Source organism: Sus scrofa, chromosome 13 (genome assembly GCF_054392235.1).
Source record: "Sus scrofa isolate SSC_HxYL_T2T_F1_AM1 chromosome 13, Sscrofa_HxYL_maternal_Yorkshire_Landrace_v2.0, whole genome shotgun sequence".
NCBI lineage: Eukaryota > Metazoa > Chordata > Mammalia > Artiodactyla > Suidae > Sus > Sus scrofa.
The window spans coordinates 74199899-74223140 of record NC_139395.1 but is presented as its reverse complement, the minus strand read 5'-3'; the positions used below and the strand labels follow the sequence as shown (position 1 = coordinate 74223140).

Here is a 23242-nt window from a genome sequence, read left to right as displayed (position 1 = left end):
GGAATGATAATTTCACTGATCTTTACTCTCATAGCGTACACTTTAACGAGAAGAATGTCATCTTATTATTTTGCAATCTCCTCTTGATTTATATTTCCCCCTTTCTCTTACCTCCAGACAAGAGCTAATTAAATAATCTATTTTGTGCTTAGTAATACAGTTCAAGTACCCATTTTATGTACTCCAGCCTAAATGGGAAAGACATATTATAAATATTCACCATACAGCGCTCATGGAAATTACAAATGAATGGACATTAATTGCTGAAGAATGAGATCCTTAGTCTGCTAATTTTGTGATAAAATAGTCTAATAAAAAACATTTGTCATTTCTATGAAGATATACTAGGCAAGTCAAGATAAATCTAAAAGCCAAGCAAAAGGCAGAGTGGTGGCCAACTTGAGGTGCAGAGGATGACTCTGGACTTCCAATGTTCCTGAATTTTTGTTCCTCCTCTCTGAAGCAGCAACTCTGTGCAATGTTTCTCCCGGGCTGTGTCTTAGGGCATCAAAGTCAATATTCGATTATATGTGTTCCTACTAAACAGAAATTTTGGCATAAGTGTATTATGGGCAGAGGCCAGAAGGGCTGTATTTTTCAATGATTCCATACAAAATGCCATTGGAACACATATCTTTAAAAACCTCTTTATCCTTAGGTCAGGAGAAATAGCAATGATAGCTTCTGACAGAATTGATCCCTGGCCTTACTCTCTAAACTGATGAGAGGAGGCCAAAGGGGCTGTATTTTTAAATAATTCCATACAAAATGCCATAGGAACACATATCTTTTAAAAAGCTTCTTTATTCTTGGGTCTGGAGAAATAGCAATCATAGCTTCTGACAGAATTGATCCCTGACCTACCTTTCTTTTTACACTAATGAGATTTTTCAGGTTTATTTAATGTAATTCAGCTTAATGCAACACATTCATTTAACATTTGCCATGTGGCAAGCACTGTCCTGGGCCCCTGCACAAAGCCAGATGAAAACTGTGGTCTGTGCATCACAAAGGGCAGCTTCAGTGAGGTGGGGGAAGGCAGGTTGACAAGCAAATGCGACTATACCAGATGAATATTACAATAGAAAGATGGACCAAGAAGTGTAAAACAAACAATTCTTTCTGTTGTCAAGGCATGAGTCATGCTTTTGGCTTTCTAAATAATGATTAGAAGAATATACTGGATTTTTTTCCCTTGCAAATCTGTCCAGTAAAACCATATCAGTAAATGGTATTCCAGCCACCCGGCTGCTGTGACAGAAATCTATGTGTCATCCTTGATCTTCCACCACCTCCTACATCCAATGCATCAGCAAGTTCTGGCAGCTCTACCTACACATAAGATCCTGAATCCACCCCCTTCTCTCCTCTCCCTCACTACCCTCACTTCTCTCCTCTTCCTCACTACCTGATAGTTCAAGCTGCTATCATTTCCAAACTGAATTACTGCCACTGTTTTTACCTGGACTTCAAGTTTCAACCGTCACTTTTTTAAAAGCCTATTTTTCTACATAATAGCTAAGCAATATTTTCAAAAAACAGAACTAAATAGACATTTTTCCAAGAAAGACTTACAGATGGCCAACAGGCACATGAAAAAAAAAATGCTCAACATCACTAATTATTAGAGAAATGCAAATCAAAACTATAATGAGGTACTACCTCATACCAGCCATCATTAGTAAGCTTATAAGTTACGAATGGGTGTGGAGAAAAGGGAGCCCTCCTATACTGTTGGTGGGAATGCGAATTGGTATAACCACTATGGAAAACAGTATGGAGGAACATCAGCAAACTAAATATAGAACTAGCAAAGATCCAGCACTCCCACTCCTGGGCGTATATCCAGATAAAACTTTCAATGAAAATGATACATTCACCCCTACGTTCACTGCAGCACTATTCACAATAGCCAAGACATAGAAACTACCTAAATGTCCATTGACAGTTGAACTGATTAAGAAGATGTGGTACATATATACAATGGAATACTACTCAGCCATAAAAAAGACAAACTAATGCCCTTTGCAGCAACATGGATGGAATTAGATATTCTCATACTAAGTGAAGTAAGCCAGAAGGAAAAAGACAAAAACCATATGATATCACTTATATCTGTAATCTAATATATGAAACAAATGAACGTATTCCACAAAATAGAAACAGATAACGGCCAAGGAACGCAGACTTTGGTTTCCCAGGGGGGAGGGAGGAGGGAGTGGGATGGATGGGGAGTTGGGGGTTTTTGGATGTAAACTGTTACATTTGGAATGGATGGGCAATGGGGCCAGACTGTACAGCATAAGGAACTGTATGTGATTGGGTCATTTTGCTCTACAACAGAAATTGAAGAAACATTGTAAATCAACTCCACTTAAAAACAAAAAAACAAAAAACAGCTCTCTTACATAAAAAAACTCTAATGGCTTCTCACTACACTGGAAATAAAATTCAGACTCTAACCTCAACTCAAACCACCCTTTATTATGGTCACTATGCTCCAATAAGGCTCACATTCCCTTTGTTCCCTGAATGTGACAAGTGAATTTTTTATAGGCCTCAGGGTCTTTGCATGGCATGTGAAGTTCAATCAGCCTGAAACACTCCTCCCTTTGATCTTCACAAGACAGTTGTCTTATCATTCAGGTTTCAGCTCCTGTCACCTCTGAAGAAAGGCTTTCCTTAACAACCCTGTCCAAAGTTGAGATTCTACCGCATGGATCCTCTGTTTATCACACAGGTTTATTTATTATTATCTAAAATAACTGGATTTGGGGTTCTGTTTACCTTTGTTTATGCTGACCTGTATCCTTTGCATAATGTAGGTGCCATGAGATAAGGACCTTATTGTTTCTCTTCACTGGCACCCAGAGTAGTGACTATTACATAGCAACTACTAAATAAAAATATGTTAAATGCACAAATAAATGAATGAATGATTGAAATCTAATTATCTGCTCAAAAATTCCACAGTTTGGTCTATGTTGTAAGTATGCTCAGACTTTCTTTGCAGAGCTGGTTTGAGAAGGCACTGGATAGAGGATAGTTGCAGGGAGAAGGTCAGACAGAGATTATTTCCTAGAGAAACTGATATATTTGAAGATCCTAGAAGGACCAGTGTAAGTTAGTCAAGGGTCTACAAGAAGAAAGAGCATTTCAAGAAAGGGGATCAGAAAACATATAAAGACTCATGGTGGAAGAAAGGCACGGTGCTATTAGAATTTGGCATATAAACTGGTGAGATGGTCTTGAAAATCACACAATGAATTATCATACACTGTCATGCCACCCATCTAAGTAATAAGGGTGAAATTCACATATTTTCTTGAAGTACTCTCACAAGACTACAGAAAATTAAAACTTCTATCTCAAATAAGCTTTGATATTCCTGCATTTCTCTGTGGTTAGAACTATGTCTCCAGTATCATAAATCTGCAAGTTATTTGTATAATTTAAGCCTTCTTTCTAGACACTGAATACTAAATTATATGAAACTAATTAATGAGCTAATTGTTCAGCCTTCTACTTCATTTTGCCTGCGTACGCAATTTAAGTGGAAAGAAACAAGAAATAGATTCCTTTGTTATTTATATTCACCTAAATCCACATTCCATTCCTGTTGAGATTAGCAACTAGGTTTCTAATTAGGGTTCCAAAATGGATTCATGGGTTTATTTCTTACACAAGTGTAGAAAATATAGGTACCGAATGTAGAAAGCATTAAACCTCTTACATTTAATTTAGAGTCAAGCTTTGTGTGCCAATAAGAAAAACAGTTCCAAACTCAACCTATTATCACAAAAAGCAGAATTAGGAAAATTCCTTAGAAAACTCACCATCATTTCTCAGTATTAGTGGTGTGGGTGGCCCTAGGACCTTTTGGTTTGTCACCGTATTCGTCACCACACAGGTGTAATTTCCAACATCTGATTTTTCTACTTTGGCAATATACAGATTCCCAGTCTCTTGTGAAACGAAGCGGCGATTATCCTGATAGGAAGGGTATTCATTGAAAATCCAGGCATAGTTCAGCTCTGAAAGCAAAAGGAATCATCGTTACAAATATGTCCTTTGACACCGGAATGCTACTGTATTCATGAAAGAAATGATCAAGTTAAAAATTCATACTGTTGCCAAGTGATCCTTTTTCAGCTTTCTAAATATCAATAGGAAATAATTACAGCCCCCTAAAGCATTTTACCAGTCTTCCTACCGTCAGCCAATAAGACTTTATTTCCATAGAACTAGAAGGTACAGTGATCACTAAGGGAAGTCCGATCCCTTTAAATCAAGGGGATAAGCATTTATACTTTGCTAAGCATGTGCATCCGTACAGAATTCATGCTCAAATTCCAGACCACAGAGCATCTAGAATCTTGATACAACCTGGAAATTATTGAGGTAGTGTCTTTCGTGCATCATAGTGCCACTTACTTGCATGGTACTCTGTGCTTTCCAATACTTGTTATAGTTTTCCATTAACTGAGAAAATTTGGCACAGAGGAACAAAGTAGCTGATCTAAACTGGATCCTAGTTAGAGACAGAATAATTCCTGAGTTTCAATCCAGTCTTCTCCCAATGCCTCTTACTATTGATGCAAATTCTTTCTTCTCACTTGTGATGTTAACATTATTTTAATGAGATAGTGATTTGATACTATAGCAAATACTCACTATGCATATAATTATTTACTGGTTGGCTAATCCTGCAAATCTGTATTTTTTAAAAAATTAGCTGAAAAAATTATTAGGTAATAATAATGGGAGTGAATAAAAGCAGAATGCCAGTGGGATGGGTGTAATAGGCAGTCATACCTGAAAATGTGCCTCTGGAAGTTCTAATTTTTCTTAAGAATCAGATGAATGTTTTGTGAATTACACATTCTTGCTCACCCCCATGCTTTCAATTTCAGAAAAGAAACCTAAATGATGGCGGGTTTAAATGATGTGCTGCAGCGAACTATTGTGCTCCAAGGAAATCAGACTTCATTAGCTCGAGGCAGTCTATGATTCCTCGCTTTAAAGTGTGATCTCCAGATTTGTTCAAAGCCGGAGAAGTGATATACTAGCCACTGGCACTGATTAGCCAGCATACCCTGTTTTATTTTCAAAATTTATTTTTGTCGGGGAGAGGAAGCAATTAGATGCCAAGGGAGCCTCTGGTTTCAGAAATAGTTGGCCATGCTCTTGTATGTTGCACTTGCTAGATTCTAAATGCATGGAGTGTCCTTGGAAAATGGCAGAAAGGTTACTTCATCTTTATATAGAGAATACTAATTACTGAAAAAGACATTCTGTTGTTTAATACTTCAATGAGTCCCCGATTGTAATTGACCTCAGTAACTGTGCAACAGGAAACATATTCTGCCGTAATAAGCCACTGTTTACATACAAAGGAAGGGTCATGCAGACTGCTTTCCCTTTATCACTGGATTGTAACATTTCCACATGCATTATTTTAGAGAGATATAATTATGTTTATATGAGAATAGCTAATCATTTTATTTACGCATGTGCATGTAATTATAAGTAACCCCATGCTGCTGTCAAGAGGATACTCCGTGTAAATAAGCAAGTGCTTCCCAGAAAGCTAGTTACTTCCTCACGAAACTAAAATCTGGGAGAGGAAAGGCCCCTGTAATAGGTCATGAAGAAGTACCATGTGATGTGGCAATTTTCCCATAAAAACAGGAGATTTAACAAAGAGTACAGCACAATGGATGCCTCTCTCAATTTGCTATGTGCATTTGAGGCAAACCAAGTCATCTCTGGATGTCTCAGTTTCCTCAGATGAACAATGGGGGGAATAATGCCTATCCTCTAATTAGCTAAAAGACAGTTTTAAGAATAAATCAACATGTCCAAAGTCACAAGGTAGAAGTTAGAAAGTAATTTACCAGCAAAATATTAATCAACCCACACTGCTCCAAGGAAAGTTACAATCCAATATATAAAACGGTAGATATATATATATTTTTTTCATGAAGACATTTTTCAAAGCTATTGCTAATGGTTAGTGCTACAAGGCTTTCTGAATTCTGTAGAAGGTTAGTTTAGTGACTAGGAAGTTATATGGACCATGGATATCAGGAGAAAAAGATAACCTCTTTGAAAAAAAAAGACCAGAAGACCAAAATTCAAACCTGTAATCCATAAAGAAAGCCACTTAACCATTCTCACTTTCAACTTCTTAATCAAATGGGGATAATAATAAATGTGATACAGGTATGTAGCGAGGATCAAGGTATGTGAAAGTGCTTTAAGTCATAAACATATCTGAATTATAAGAAGTTATCATTTTTAAGGTAAAAATAAGAAGGAAACTCAATTGATACGCTGTTTGATTGGTTTAAAAATAAATTAGTTGTTTTGTCTTCACTGCTCTTGTTACTTAGTGCTTTAGTAGGAAATGCAAACAACCATAAACACATTCTGCAGGATTTGCTCCACTCTGGTCCTTTGAATATTGGCTCCCTGATAATAGAAGTTCTCTGCCCCCTACCTATCCCAGATTTAAAAAGGTTATGTGACCAAATGACCTTGAGAAGCACTGGATTAAATAACATTTAACAGATTTTAAAATTTCTCCTTTCAAGACTTGTAAGAGATTTTGAACAAATTCGTTATAATATTTAAGCCATGCAAACTTATTTGATGTAGAACTGCATTCCATCCCTTTCACCAATATACTGTTTTCGTAAAACATCTATTAATAGGTCACAATACCTAGGCTGGGAAACTGAACCAAATGCAATGATTTCAATTCAGGAAAGAGTACATATAATATAAAGATTATTAACTGGATTACTTCAGTTTTGGGGAAAGTCCTAAGTAACATTCAACAATAAAAAACGACAAACTGTTGAATTAAAGCTTTTAATGTTTCCCAAATGATAATATAATACTGTTACCATTTTGAATGCTGTAGGTAAAGGGAAAACCATAGTTCCAAAGAGGAGTCTAAAATGGATCGTGTTTAGGATGGTAACCAAGGATCATATCAACATGCAACCTTTGTAAAGTCCTATTGACCCATAAAGAGCAATGTATAGCCAAAGAATCTTGGCTGGTGCACTGAGGAGATCATGATGAGCTAAAAGCTGAACCCCTTGAAGGGAGGAAAAATCTATAAAAATGATATTAATTTATTTTTCACAGCATGTAACACTACCTGGAATACTGTACTTTTATTTGTCCACAGCAATAAGGAAGGACCATGAGGAATATAATGTAATGATAATGCAGACAATAAAGCAAGAAAAATACATAGTAAGACTAAAAATTACCCAACAGATCACTTGTGTTAATTCTTCATTTTAAAGTTATGAAACAGGAACAAAGCTGAGAGCATCACACTCATTAATCTCAAACTATACTATAGCACTATAATAATTAAAACAGTATGGTATTGGCATCAAACCATATGGATCAATGAAACAGAATATAGAGTCCAGATATAAACCTACAGACATATGGTTAGTTAACTTACCACAAAGAGCCAAGGATATACTATAGAAAACGGACAAGAATTCAGTAAAAGATGTTGGGAAAACTGGATAGTTAACGTGCCAAAGGATGAAAGTGGACAACTATCTTGCACCATATACAAAAGTTAACTCAAAATGGATTAAAGATTTGTATATAAGACCTGAAGCCATTAAAACTCTAGAAGAAAAAATAGGTAATAAGCACCTTGGCATGGGTCTTAAAGGTGACTTTTTGAATCTGACACCAAAAGCAACAGCAAAAATAAGCAAGTGGGACTACATTGAACTGAAAAACTGCACAGTGAATGAAGCCATCAAAAAAGTAAAAGACAATCTACTGAATGGAATATTTGAAAAATGATAAAGTGTCAATATCCAAACTATAAAAATAACTCATACAACTCACTAACAAAAAACCCAATATGATTAAAAATTAGGCAGAATATGAAAATAGAAACTTTTTCAAAGAAGACTTACAGATGGCCAACGGGCACATATGAAGTTGCTCAACATCATTCATAATTAGAAAGATTAAAAATCAAAACCATAATGAAATATTATCTCATACCTATTGGAATGGCTATTACCAAAAGGACAAATAACAAGCATTGGTAAGGTCAGGGAGAAAAGGGAACTCTCGTACACTCTTTGTGGGGATGTAAATCAGTGAAGCCACTCTGGAAAATAGTACGGTGATTCTTTAACAAATTAAAAGTAGAACTTTCATATAACCCAACAATTTTACTTCTGGGATTTACCTGAAGAAACTAAAACACGAACTTGAAAAAATATCTGCAACCTCATGTTAATAGAAGCATTATTTACAGTAGCCAAGATATAGAACTAACCTGTCTATCAGTGGATGAATAAACATAAATAAATAAATCATATATAAATATATTAATATAAATATACACTGGGTATAGACAAGCACACAAAATAGAATATTATTCAGTCATAAAAAGAATTAAGTCTTGCCATTTGGGACAACATGGATAGATGCTGAAGGCATTAAGCTAAATGAAAGAAGTAAGACAAAGAAAGACAAATATATGATCTCACTTATTTGCGGAGTGTAAAAAAACACCAGCAAACCAAGCTTTTTGATACAAAGAACAGATTGATACTTGCTAGAGGCAGGCCATGAGGGAGTAAGAGAAAAAAGAGCATTAAAAAGGTAAAAATATTAAATTTTAAAAATCTTAAAACTCCCTACAATTCCATTACTTCAACAGAATGACAGCTAGTGTTTGGTATACCTTTTCAATTCTAGCATATAGGGCTGTAGGGTTTTCATGACTTTAACCATAGCATAAATACCACTAAAAACTACAACAATAACCAAACCAAAAAAATGACAATTCTTAGGCCTAGAAAAGGTAAGACTGGAGAATCAAAAAATAGTAAAGCAGACTATATCTTAGTCCTCCTAGCTATACTTCCAATTCCAGTGCTCCCTCCTAGAAGCAGTAAGAGCTCTTAAAGTATGAAAGTAAAAGTTCGTATTGTTTTATTACTCACCAGGTAATGTAGTTTTCCCTTAAGAACCAAAGGCTATTTTTATCAGAGCAAAACATTAATTCATTGGGTTACGTGAAATGCTATTCATAGCCTGAAAAAATAAAGCCAGGTAAATAAAACAAAATAAATTCTCTTGTGCTGCAAAAATGTATCCCACTCAGTTTGATTTCCTTAGAGACTTCCATGCAATATTTATACTTATTCAAACTTGACAGATTTCTTTTGATAAGTTTTCACACACTAATTGCTCTGGAAGTGACAGACAGTTCCTGTCCCACTGGCAATTTGTATCAACTGAGTAAACAGATACTTGGAATACAATATTTAGTAGATTGTGAGTTTCCTGATGCTCAACTGAAAAGTACTGAGACTAGTTAGAATGTGAAACCCATTAAGGCAGAATGATCCAGTGACGGCTTTCTAACTTGCAGCATTCAAGTCTATAAGAAATTAACTATGAAACATCACTCTTAATTAGTTCCTTTCCCATATATTTGGGCCACCAGCAAAGGATGTTTAGTTACTTCTTTTTTTTCTTTTGTCTTTTTCGGGCTGAACCTGCAGCACACAGAGGCTCCCAGGCTATAAGTCAAACCAGAGCTGCAGCTGCTGGCCCACGCCACAGCCACAGCAACGCTGGAACCTTAACCCACTGATTGAGGCCAGGGATCAAACCTGTGTCCTCATGGATGCTGGTCGGGTTTGTTAACTGCCCAGACACTTCAGGAACTCTCTTGGTTACTATTTTTAAAAGAAGGCATAAACCAAGCAAGTTTTAAACTCAGCTACTCATTGACCAAATTCACCCTATGATCAGAGTTCTTAGAATGGATGCTCTTACTTGTTTCTGATGCTCTTGAATTCCTTTCTAGAGTTTTAGCATGCTTCACAACATTCAAAGTCAGATCCCAAGGGATAGCAAAGACGTCAGTTTTTAAAGATACCCTTCCTGGTCCTCAAAGTTTTAAATCTGAAAGGGATCTCAGTCCAACTCCTGTGATTTTATGGATCAGGAAGTGGAAACCTAGAGAAATTGCAAGCCTGGATTATAGTCTTTCATTTGATAAGTGGGCAGAAATGGGATGATGGGGTTGTCTCAATATTTAGAAGAGGTGGTTCTGTTAGAAAGCCACATGCTCCTCTCAGAATTTAAGTTGGAGCTGGAAGAGATCAGTTTTCCTTTTCTGTGAATTCAAAGAACAGAACTAGAGGATCTCTAAGTCCCTTCCATCATGACAATTCCATGATTCTAACAAGCATGCCATCAAATCCACATCCTATTTTGACAAATGAGGAAAGTGGGGTCCAAAGAGACCTAGGAATTTACTAAGATTCAAATAGGTAGTTTTCTGGCAGCTCAAGAACTAGAACTTTAATACACACACATAAACCCTGCATATACACTTACTTACTTGAGTTGAACTGTGTTATGTACCTGAATTTAAAACTTGCTTGATTTATACCTTCTTTTAAAAATAGTAACCAAAAAAGAAAATGTAACAGAATTGACAGTCAGGAGACCTGGATTCTAGTCCTTGAATTTTAACCAATTTGTTCTTTTAAAAATTGTTTCAACAGCATGAGAGCCTCTTGATCTTTAGATAGTTTTATCCACATCCATCATACTTTTTGCACAGTGTTATGAGGTTGAATTTTAACCCAGATATGATTCTAAGCAATCAGATGTGAAAAATGTATCTTAAATGTTTCTCCAAATGAAATAGGTTCTGAGAATATAGCCACTGGTTTACTTGGCCAAATATTCACCCACCATTATCTCTTTACAAGAGATGATGCATAGTGCTGGGATGGGCTCTCAGATGGAAAGACAGAGGTGGCAGTCAGTGGGTTGGCTGCATAGGCAAGGGGAAAGATCCCTGGATTTGGTGTCAACATACAGAGTTCTGGCTTCAGTGCTTATCAGCTAAAATGTAATTTCTTTTGTTTTTTCTTTGTCCATGCCTATGGCATGTAGAAGTTCCCAGACCAGGAACTGAATCCACACCACAGCAGTGACAATGCCAGATCCTTAACCCACTGTGCCACAAGGGAACTCCTAAAAAGTAATTTTTACTGCTTAGTTTATTCATCTGAAAAATAAGGATCATAAAAAGAACACCTGCCCTGCTAGGTGGACATCAGATTTTTAAGTCAACTTTTAAAGATTCTGCTAGGGTGTTTTTACTTATAAATGGATGGAAGTCATTTGCTTTCCTAGACCTGAGGGGAGGGGAGATGTTATACATTGTGAGTACTCTTATTAATTCCAGAAAAAGTAAGAACTGAATGAGGAACCTTAACCACAAAGTAGGACTAGTGATTACACATCATAAATAGGTAGTGGGAGAGACTAGGAAAAGAATGTGTTGTCCTGTGAAAGACCTGAGGGGTATCCAAACAGGGGACAGGATAATTGATAGACTTGTGACTTCTGAGAGCGGAAGCCTCTGGATGACACCTCTAATACTAAGATGCTCAATGATCAATGCAAGTATATTTACACAGCACTTTGGGAAACAGGAATGGGGGGAGGTTGTCTGAGAGTGGCTGAGATTGAAAGGCTGGAAGAGGACAGATACTACACCTCTGTCAATTAGAGGATGGACTTAGGGGCATTTAATACCTATAATGATGGGCACAGCCCTTGACAACTTATGTCACTGACATTGCGACTGTGCCTGAAAAGACCCTGTTATAGATGCTCTGTGGCTCAGAGAACTTGATTTAGACAGGTGCCCATCATCAAGCAGGACCTTAAGGGGTTCAGACACTGTTTTCCATTACTTATTAGTTCTGAATAGAGCAGCAATGGCATTTATTTATCACATGGACCAGCAGTTGCCACTCCTCCCCCATGGCAGACACAGATAATTGACTATGCCAGATTCACAGCCCTTCTCAACACAACGCTTCAGGCCGTTACCTCCAATCAATTCGTGCTGGCACATGAAGTCAAACCTTTTTACCATCTTTGCAAAAGTGATTTAGGGGAAATGAAGTGGTGACCATGTGAGGTGAGGATTAGATAAGACCCAGTGCTAAAACTCATCCAAACTTGTGGCAAGTATTTTCTAAAAATAAGCCTCCTGACTAAGCCTCCTGACTACTCTCTGCAGTCAGTGATTTTTTAGTACATGCTCTTTACTCACTGAGATGTGGCAGTGGGGGTGTGGGAAGTAAGATGGGAAAAAAAAGTATTTTCTAGTCATGTATTCAGCCCTTGACGGCTTAAAATTTTCCCCAATTTATGGGTTACTCCTTGTTTTTGTGACTCTATTGGGAAATAGGACACTTTCCTAGGGTATAAATTTTCTTTAAATATGTGTAGGTGGAAGTTAAGGAATTTAACTTGAAGGCAATTTAATACATTGTTTTGACAAAAAGCCGAAAATGAGTATATACCAGAATAGGTATAAAACTCATACAAATTTAAAGGGAAATGGAAAGGTTTCCACCAACTCTTGTACTTTGCAGCAGATTGCTTTAGGGTATGCTCCCAGATTCCCAGGGGTAGACACTGACTCTCCTTTGCTCTCAGAAATGGATCAGTAAAAAAAGTCTGAGAAATATAGTGCCTCAGCCTAGAGTCAGCAAACTTTCATACTCCCAGGAAAGAAGCCCTATATGTTTTAAACAGAAAAGCATCCTTTTGGATAGCATGTTCATACTCTTGGGTAGAGGCAGGAAAGTGACAGGCAGCACACAAAATGGATTTAGCTTGCACACCTATGTGTATGTGTGTGTGTGTGTGTTTTGTGGCTTCATCCACTGTAAAAATGCTGAAAATTGGAGTTTACATTGTGGCTTAGTGGGTTAAGGGCCTGATGAGGAAGTGGGTTTGATCCCTGGCCTCACTCAGTGGGTTAAGGATCTGGCATTGCCACAAGCCGTGGTGGGGATCACAGACATGGCTTGGATCTGGCGTTGCTATGGCTATGATGTAGGCTGGCAGCTATAGCTCTGATTCAAACCATAGCCCAGGAACTTTCTTATGCTGCAGGTGCAGCCATAAAAAGAAAATAATAAAAATTAAAAAAAAAAACCCACTGAAAATCAAATAGACATCTAGATATTGGGGTTTTCTTGAAACCCAAGCACAGTTCTCCAATATCCATCCTTCACAGGACTCAAGAGGTGCACACAGTGTCCACTTCTCCAGTGGATCTCTAGCTGGAGTGAGCTCCTAAATCATCACAACAGCATGTTACCACATGGAATGCTGGGCCCCAGGCCCACAGTTTCTGATTCAGGAAATTGGGATGGGGACTGAGAATGTGCATTTCTAACAAGCTCCTAGATGATGCTGACAATGCTGGTCTGAAGACCACAGTTGGAGAAACACTCCTTTAAGAGGTTTAAATACAATAGGCTCTCATTGCTTCAGGGAACCAGGTACAGAGCTGAGTAGCAGCTTTCTACTTGGTGAGTAGCAGCTTTCTACTTGGAAGTGGGCAAGCAGTCTCCAATTTGTCACAGTCTCTACCCATCCTTAATGCATCCAGGCCCATATTACACAGTAGGTAATTTAGGTTGTGAGCTCTGCTCTGGTACATAGCAGGGAAGACAAATCAAGACATGAAGTGACACTGAGCTGCATGTTTTGCTAGCATGGGAATGGTATGGGAGACCCTAAACACAAGCCAATCTGAGTACCATGACGGGATGAAGGTGGAGGTGCTGCTGAAACCATATAGAATCAAAGTCAGAGCTTCAAATGATTGTGACAAGGAATGGTCCATCCTGCTCAGTGTGGTCAAACTAGTAAGGGCACGGCACAGCTTGAGTAGCCTATGAGGGGCAGATGAAAACACTGTTCACTGGAGACTATAGGACATTTCTTTCAGTTATTTGTTAAATATTCAGCATTTAAAAAAGTCAAAGTATCACTATATTTTATGAAGAGCCCAAAACAACAGCCAAAGTTCAGTTGAGAAGTGTTATTCCCTTAAAGAGGAGACACCCTTTAACGGTCAAGTATAAAAGACAATGTGAAAACTGTATAAAGGTAAAGGATTCAAGTATACAAGTCTAGAAAGATATCACTTCCTGGAGTGGTGGGAGAAGAGAAGGAAATCAGATGATAAAACTTTCAGCTTTATGTGTGTGTGTGTGTGTGTAGTCTTTAGGGCTGCACCTGCAGCATATGGAAATTACCAGGCTAGGGGTCTAATTGGAGATGCAGCTGCTGGCCTGAGCCACAGTCACAGCAAGGCCAGATCTGAGCCATGTCTGTGACCTGCACCACAGCTTGCATCAACACAGGATCCTTAACCCACTGAGCAAGGCCAGGCATCAAACACACATCCTCATGGATCCTGGTTGGGTTTGTTACTGCTGAGCCACAATGAAAACTCCCTTCAGCTTAATATTTTTGCCCTCTTCATACAACTTCCTCTCCCAGATCTCTTGTCTCTCTAGAAGGAGTAAATTTGCTGTTGTAGGGGGAAGGGCAAATCCAATCAGCATCTAAGTCTTGTTTCTCACTTCCACGCCTGTCTTACTTTTACCCATCATTGGCTTAAGAATTGTCCACTTTGACAAATTCAGGTTCCTGCCTCCACATCAACTCACATGCAACTGCCAGGTTAAGCCTTCTATGGAACTGCTTGGAATCAGGCCCCTCCTTTCCACACAAGTCCTCTGTGAGCCCCAGTGCCTCGTGGATTAAGTAAAATTCACCAAGCATTCAAGTCCTCCTAAAGCAGGACTCCAAATTAGCTAGTCTTAGATTTTCACCCTTCTCTCCACATAGATCTATATTTTGGGGGAGAATGCCTCAAGCTAAACTCTGCAAAACCTCAGGGAGGTTAAGAAGGGTCGGCTAGGATTAATTTATTCACACAACACATCCTGATCCACTCAAGGATCACCTTTCCTTACAAAGCTGAATCACCAAAGAAAAGCTCTGCTCATCCTGTTCGGCTTTAAGTAGAAAGCTCTATTTTAAACCTTTTTTTTTTTTTTTTGGAGGGGAGATTTATACCACTACACCAAATTGTATTTTAAGAAAGGTTCATATTGCTAAGTTGGTTTAAGGTAATGTGGAAACAAAGTCACTGCTCCCCTGAAAGTCACCCTGCCTCTGAAAGAGAGGCCAGTGCACTCTCTTCTTGGGATTCCCTTCCCACTTCTGCTTATCTCAACCACCACCTTCTTCAAAGGAGCCATTTTCCTGCCTGGATAATATAAGTGGTCTCTCCTCAACAACCAAATATTCATGCATTTCTTTTCCGCCTCATAGAAAATATACATGATTTCACATATTAAAATGTTGTTCTCCAATATCACAATGGTTCAGTTGCTTGTCTCTTCTCAAACTTGAGTATAACCTGTGGACAAGAATACACAGGGCAGGGGAATACAGGCTTCACTTTGGTCCCTCACCTTCTGTAATCAACTCAATAAACATTGGTTGAATTGAATAGAAATTCCAAATGTCAGAAGTTTCCTGGAGACACAATTTCATTACCGAACTCCAGGCCAAAAGTTCTAGTGAGATAGATGTTAACTATAAACAAGAAGCTTCAAGACTTTCAGCAGACTGTTGATGGCAAATAAAAATCACAGAAATTAGAAAAAGGCAAAAAAAACAAAAAAAAAAAACCCCCCAAAAAAAAACAAACCCCCAAAATCCTATAGTATCAGAAACCATATGGTTTAAATCAGAATGCATAAGTCCTTTCCCTAAAAAAGCTTTCTCTTTTTCTTTATGACTCTGTGCAGTTTTTACTAAGTTTAAAAAATGGCAGAAAGAAAAGATGATTGATTCATGATCTTTCAAATATTTACAGGTGAAAAAGCCTCAGAAAAAAGCAGAGAGGTAGACACAAACTATTGCATTTGGAGTGGATAAGCAATGAGATCCTGCTGTATAACACAGAGAGCTCTAATCACTTGTGATGGAAAATGATGGAGGATAATGTGAGAAAAAGAATGTATGTATATATATGTATGACTGGGTCACTTTGTTGTACAGCAGAAATTGACTGGACATTGTAAATCAACTATAATAAAGAATAATAAAAATCTTAAAAACACACAGAAAAAGCAGAAAGGCAAGCATGCAGGGGTGAAGTTAGCCTTCACAACTTAACAGGTTAAATGACATATGTTGGAGACTAGAGTTAAATCTGGCCTGGCCAGATTTCAGGTGCTCTAAGTTGGCAGTAATCCCTTGACTAAGATATTTACATGCACAAAAAAGGTAAAACTGCGTCCAGTAAGCAAGATTTTCCCATCTATATTTTGGTAAGGCTACATCTTCTAAGTATAGGCATACATCAGAGATATTGTGGGTATGGTTTCAGATCACTGTGATGATGTGACTCACACAAATGTTCTGGTTTTCCAGTATACATGAAAGTCACCTTTAGACTATACTGTAGTCTATTAAATGTGCAATAGCATTTTATCTAAGACATGTAAATACCTTAAAACTAAAAACTACTTTATTGTTAAAAAATGCTTGCCATCGGAGTTCCCGTCATGGCTCAGTGGTTAACGAATCCGACTAGGAACCATGAGGTTGCAGGTTCGATCCCTGGCCTTGCTCAGTGGGTTAAGCATCCGGCGTTGCCATGAGCTGTGGTGTGGGTCGCAGACACTGCTCAGATCCTGCATTGTTGCGGATCTGGTGTAGGCCGGCCGGCAGCTACAGCTCTGATTAGACCCCTAGCCTGGGAACCTCCATGTGCTGTGGGAGCCTCCCTAGAAAAGGCAAAAAGACAAAAAAAAAAAAAAAAAAAAAAAGGAAAAGAAAAGAAAAAATGCTTGCCATCATCTAAGCCTTCAATGAGTTGCAATCTTTTTTGGGACACTAGCATCAAAGATCAGTGATCACAGATCACCATGATAAATATAATAATAATGAAAAAGTTTGAAATATTGTGAGGATTTCCAAAATATGACACAGAGACAGAAATGAGCAAATGCTGTTGGAAATTGCACCAAGTGACTTGCTCAACGTAGGATTGCCATAAACCTTCAATTTTTAAAAAATGAAACATCTGTGAAGTACAGTAAAATGATGTGGAGTAAAATGTGGTAAGCCTCTACATTAGTAAGACCGCAGTTTGCTTAATTATTTACATTTCCAAAACACTTTGGTGTCAATTATCTCATTTGTTGGCTCTGACAATTTTTGGAAATGAATAGAATAAACTTCATTTCTGTTAGAGAGAGAGGGAAAGTAAGACATAGGAAAGTCAAGGGATCTATATCAAGACCATAGAGAGAACCCATGGAATTAGACTTGGGATTAAAACAGACATCTCTTAAGACCATGGCAGAGAATTCCTTTGCTACAAACCATTGCAACCACCACTTTCAGATTAGCTGAACTAGTAACGTGGTGGTAGAGAAGTTATCATGACTGATATCCCAGGCCCTTTGCTGGCAGAGCTGCAGTGGGGACTGTGGCGGGGATCATAACAATCATGTTAGCTTCTGGATTCCACAGTACCTAATCCCATAGCTGGCACTCAGGAGATGCTCAGAATTTCAGGGAACTAGCTTACCAGCTAAGTCCTGACACATTAGGTTGTACATGTCAAGTGTATCATCAGCATTTAAAGATTCTCTAAAAAAAAGGCTGCACAAATCATCCTTAATAGAATTCGTGCTTTTTGTCACAACATAATCAAAATCTGTCTCATGACTTTAAACTAAGCCATTTCTGGGGAGAAAGAGAACAAAAATATTCAATGTGGGAACTGAAATGCATTCACAAGAATGATGAAAATTTTTGAGTAAATGGCAAAAAAGTCAATTAAATTATAATTATTTACATTTCAAAGGGATTCAAGCAGCAATATGGTTAACTGAACCATTTCAAGCAATATCATCAGCTCCCACCCAAGTCACAAACACAGAGCATTTTCACCAGATTATGAAACAGTTCTACACCCTCCTCAATAAAATATGTGATCTAAAATTCAAACAAACAACTGACATTTAAATTCAAAGCATGAATTAACTTTAAATCAAATTTGACAGGAAAACACTAGTCTTCACTGTAATTCAAGATGTTTTCTCTTGCCTCTTTTCTTTATCTTGCCAATGCTGATTCAAAACCAAAAACAAAGCCATTGGATTGGTGGTCTATTAAAAATGAATCTGTCCTTCCCCAAATAGATTTATTTGGATCTTTAAAAACACAAAAATATGTGCACTGACTGGAATGGTCAAGTTTGCCTGGAGGTGTGGCAGACAGGACTAGATAAAAGATTAATCATCCATGAGTTAGACTTCATTATCTGGTTTGCCATGAAAGGCACTTTCCTCCTTCTTTAGCAATACTTCTTCAATTGGTTCTCATAGTATCTAATTACCATTCCTTAAAGGCTGGTTACTGCAGTGGGGGGGGGGGGTGAGTAATGAGGTAGACCAATCATATCACCTCATTTCCCAAAGCACAGTGATTGGTCCAATAAGGCTCATATGACACAAGCCAGCCAATCAGAATTTTACAGCACTTAAGGGCTATTTTTCTCAGGTGTCAAGACTCAGAGGCAGTAAGCAGACAGCCTCAGGGCTGTGTCTAAGGTGCTATTCACAAGCTGGTCTGAAAGGATGAAAGGAGGACTCAGAGCTGACAGGCAGAGGCAACTGAGTACAAGTGGTGAGTTTCTTGATAAAGTGACTCTGAGGACACATATTACATTTCATTTAATCTGCTTTAAAAAAAAATCAAAAAAATTCTTCATTAAAAAGAACTGCCCAGTGGATGCCTTGTTTCTGTCCCCTATAATCAAAAGTGTCTTGGCTAATAGTGACTTCTGTCATTTCTTTTTCTACTTACTTCCTCTCCTCCATTTGGTAATGACTACTTCTTACCACCCTTCCTAAGTCTCATCAGAATGTCCTTTGAAAATTACTTGTTTACTAATCTATCATCAACCCATTACCACTGAAAATTGTTCTTTAAACTAGTGACTCTTAGACACCATGGACTCTTACCAATGACTCTTGTTTATCTTTTAGGCAATGAAACAAAGACTTGCAAGAAAAAAGCCAGCTTCAAGACAAATTTTCAGGAGGAAAATAATATCTGATGATCATAGATAGCTCTTTATCCAATGTCTAAGTCATTGTGTTGTTGCCTTTTTTTTTTTTTTTTTTTTGCTTTTTTTACGACCACACCCATGGCATACAGAGGTTTCCAGGCTAGGGGTCGAATTGGAGACACAGCTGCTGACCTACACCACACAGCCACAGCAATGCAGGGTCCAAGCCGTGTCTGCAACCTACACCAGAGCTCACGGCAATGCTGGATCCTTAACCCACTGAGCAAGGACAGGGATCGAACCTGCAACTTCATGGTTACTAGCTGGATTCGTTTCCACTGTGCCACAATGGGAACTCCAGTCTGTTTTTTTTAAATAAACATTCTTACTTCAGGTATTTTAGAGTATTATCTATAACTGGTCAAGTATCTACCTTACTATTTGGATTTAGACATATCTGGTCCTGAAACCCTGCTTTGCCATGATCCCATGGAAATTTAGCTGTCTGTGACTCAGTTTCATCATCTGAAAAGTGTGCATAATAATACTTAAACTGTATGGGTGTTTGAAAGGATCAAGGGTAATGCGGTAAACAAAGTGCTTAATAATAATTAGCACAGGAGTTCCCGTCGTGGCGCAGTGGTTAACGAATCCGACTAGGAACCGTGAGGTTGCGGGTTCGGTCCCTGCCCCTGCTCAGTGGGTTAACGATCCGGCGTTGCCGTGAGCTGTGGTGTAGGTTGCAGACGCTGCTCGGATCCTGCGTTGCGCTGTGGTGTAGGTTGCAGACGCTGCTCGGATCCTGCGTTGCTGTGGCTCTGGCGTAGGCCGGTGGCTACAGCTCCGATTCGACCCCTAGCCTGGGAACCTCCATATGCCGCGGGAGCGGCCCAAAGAAATAGTTAAAAAGACAAAAAAAAAATAATAATAATAATAATTAGCACAATGTCCACCACATGCAAGCACTCAATAAATGTTAATTTTTTTTATCATGGATAAGGCAAGGATGGTGAATAGAATTGTCTGATAAATTACATGTTCATTCAAATTCATTCCAAAGATCTATTCTAAATCATCCACTTATGTTAACAGAACAGATCAGGATTTATGATTAATAAAGCTATACTGTTATCTTTTTTTTGCTTTTTACCTTTTGCTTTTCAGGGCCACACTTGGGGCATATGGAAGTTCCCAGGCTAGGGTTGAATCAGAGCCATAGCCACCAGCTTACACTACAGCCACAGCAACACCAGATCCAGGCCACATCTGCAACCTACACCACTGCTCAAAGCAACGCCAGATCCTTAACCCACTAAGTGAGGCCAGGGATCAAACCTGTATCCTCATGGATACTAGTCAGGTTCGTTACTGCTGAGCCACGATGGGAACTCCTGATATCTTATCTTAGTGTAGTTCTCTATTTTTCGAACTTATTTTCACTTATGTTGTTCACTTGATTCATCTCTAAGAGGTAATATCTGCTTTCCAGGAAAGGAACATGAGGAACAGAGAGAAAAATGACTTATTAAAACTTAACATTAAACAAAGCCAGCACAGAAAAATCACATTTTCTGACCATTTGTACAGTGTTAGTATACTCATGCTAATAAGTGTAATGGTGAAATCATAACCACCAATTAATATGTTCTCTTCCTTTCTAGAAACTGAGATCTGAGAGAAGCTAGGGAGTTAATGACAGACAGAGGTGTGGTGGGTAATAAACAAATACTATGCTTGGGGAACTTGTCATTAAGGGTTAACTCAGAGCTCATGCATTACAGATTTGAGCTGGCAGTGTGCCAGACAAAATATGACCAATACTTTCCCTTTCAGAGGCAGGGAGAGGCACCTAGAGGCATTAGATAGCTTTCTTCTTATTATTATTTTTGCTTGTTTGTCATTAGTAAGTGATTAGGGCAGGACTTGGTATTTAGGACACTAGTTTTTAAAAGAATTTTTTTATTATAGTTGATTGACAATGTTCTCAATTTATTTTGTACAGATAAATACAATATGATATCACTTATATTTAGAATCTAATATATGGCACAAATGAACCTATCTACAAAACTCATGGACATGGAGAACAGACTTGTGTTTGCCAAGGGGAGGGAGAGGGAGTGGAATGGACTAGGAGTTTAGGATTAGTAGATGCAAACTATTACATCTGGAGTGGATAGCAATGAGATCCTGTGGTTTAGCACAGGGAACTATATCTAATCACTTGTGAAAGACCCTAGTTTTTATACCTCCTCTTCTGTTCTCATACAGCATAGGTATAAAGGCAGTAAGGGAGGAGATGTCCTCCACCTAACTTTGTGAGCTGGGCCAAATCACTTAATCTATTTAAGCCTCTTTCTTCTTACCTGTAAAGAAGGGAAAACCCTGACCTTTTAGAGGCTTCATGACCAAATAAGGCCATCTATGTGAAAGGATTTGTAAAGAAGAAAACATCAAGCCAAAGTGAGACACCATTATTGCTCAGGAATCACAAATAGATTTCAACTTGTCTGCAGAGCCCTGCCTAAGTGGTACTGGCCATCTGGAATGCTGTGTTAGAGTTCTGAGGATGCATGGGACTCAGAGGAAAAAGGAGTCATAACAGATCTGGGATGACTGTCTCAGGTATAAGAAGGGGCCCTGGAGACACATGTAACAAATATTTAGGAGGCTGCCTCTGCGTAAGTGAGCAGTGAACTAGGATGGGGAGGGGAGAACCTTAATGAAGAGGTGTATGTTCTAAGGCATAGTTTGTTTATTTGTTTACCTCTCTGCTTCCATAACATGTAAAATTTCTGTAAAGTAGATATTACTTTACTAAAGTCAGTGTTGTCATGAAGATTCAATTAAATAAATATGCAAGAGTTTAGGAAACTGCAAAGCAACACCCAGGAGGGATGGATTCATATTATTTATAGCATAAAAAATGCACATGCCACCCTCTCTCACCCATAGAGAAATACCTCCTTTATGTGGTTGAAAATAAAAGTTAATTACCCCTCCATAATAGTGACAAAAACAATGTGAAACTGATGTTCTTAAGTGAATGTTAGTAAAAATACACTTTGCCCTCTTTCAATTTCTAGCTTTTAGCCTGTCACTTTAAATTGGCTAAATGTTTGACAGATGTTCAATAATTGACACAGCTTATCTTGCTTTCTCAGGCTCCTTTCCCCCTCAATTGCCAGCATTCCTAGTTGCTATAGCAACTGTAAACATTAATGATTATTCTAACATGCCAAGGGGATCTAAATACATTCTTAAGTTAAAGGTTCCCTCAGGAAAAGAAAAATCTATCCATCTCTGGCAAGATGGAAAATATTATATGATTTAAATTCCCTAGTTATTGCATTTATTAGAGCTAAATACACAAACCTATCTCTATAGTTTCGCATATAGCTAATGATTTTTTTTCTCCCATCTGACTAACAAAAGGAATTATGGGAAATTGAGAAACTCAATTTTCTCTGACATAAAGGAAAAAGAATTCATCTAGATAAATGATGAATAACAGAATGGGAGGGGGGGACTTTGAAAGCAACCACCCAAGGTCATTGTTTCACAAGGATGTGGGGACAAGTTTTGGTCCTTCCACTTAAAGCCTCAGTGATTTCAAGAGTAAAAATGGGTTGATGGTATCTGTCCTAACCACACAGGTCACCCTAAACTGTAAAATGTACAAAATACATAGGATCATTACTGTCATCTGTGAGAAAGTGAATAATAGCCTATCCTTTGGAGAAAACTGGAAATAAATAGAAAGACAGTAAAGCTGACAACTTTAATTTCAAGTTGTTGGACCATGGGCCAAATTTGTGTCATAGATGTGTTCTACTATTCATGCTTACTGTTAAAAAAAATTCAAAGTGATTGCTAACATACAAAAATTGAAATATTTCACATAGAATGCCACATACATAGCTTCTCATGAAAAACTGTAAGACCAGGCAATACTGAGCCTATATTTCTTCTAGGCAATAACTGGCCTGAGGTAAGTATTCCCTGGTCTGTTTCAATGAAGCATGTGAATCTCCACCAGAGTTACATTATCTTTTTCATTGACATTCTTACCTTCCTGGGCTTGGAGAGGTAGTAGTTTTCAGAACCTGGCTGAACCTCTTTTATATATCACATTCATTCATAAAACTAATCTTCCATGCTTCCAGAGTTTCCATTGGGGCTCAGCGGTTAACAAACCCAACTAGTATCCATAAGGATGCAGGTTTGATC

General features: G+C 38.1%; 1 protein-coding gene across 50 annotated transcripts in view; it reads right to left on the bottom strand.

The window, feature by feature from the left end:
• Window positions 1-23242, bottom strand: part of CNTN4 (contactin 4) — a 1001048-nt gene that overhangs the window by 193298 nt on the left and 784508 nt on the right. For all 50 annotated transcript variants that reach the window (XR_014823611.1, XR_014823612.1, XM_084989189.1 and 47 more), the window contains one exon: window positions 3837-4034. Coding sequence is in view for 48 of the 50 variants with exons in the window: in XM_084989189.1 (XP_084845315.1) it covers window positions 3837-4034 (198 nt within the window). In the remaining 2 variants the exon portion in view is untranslated. The remainder of the gene's footprint in view (window positions 1-3836; window positions 4035-23242) is intronic.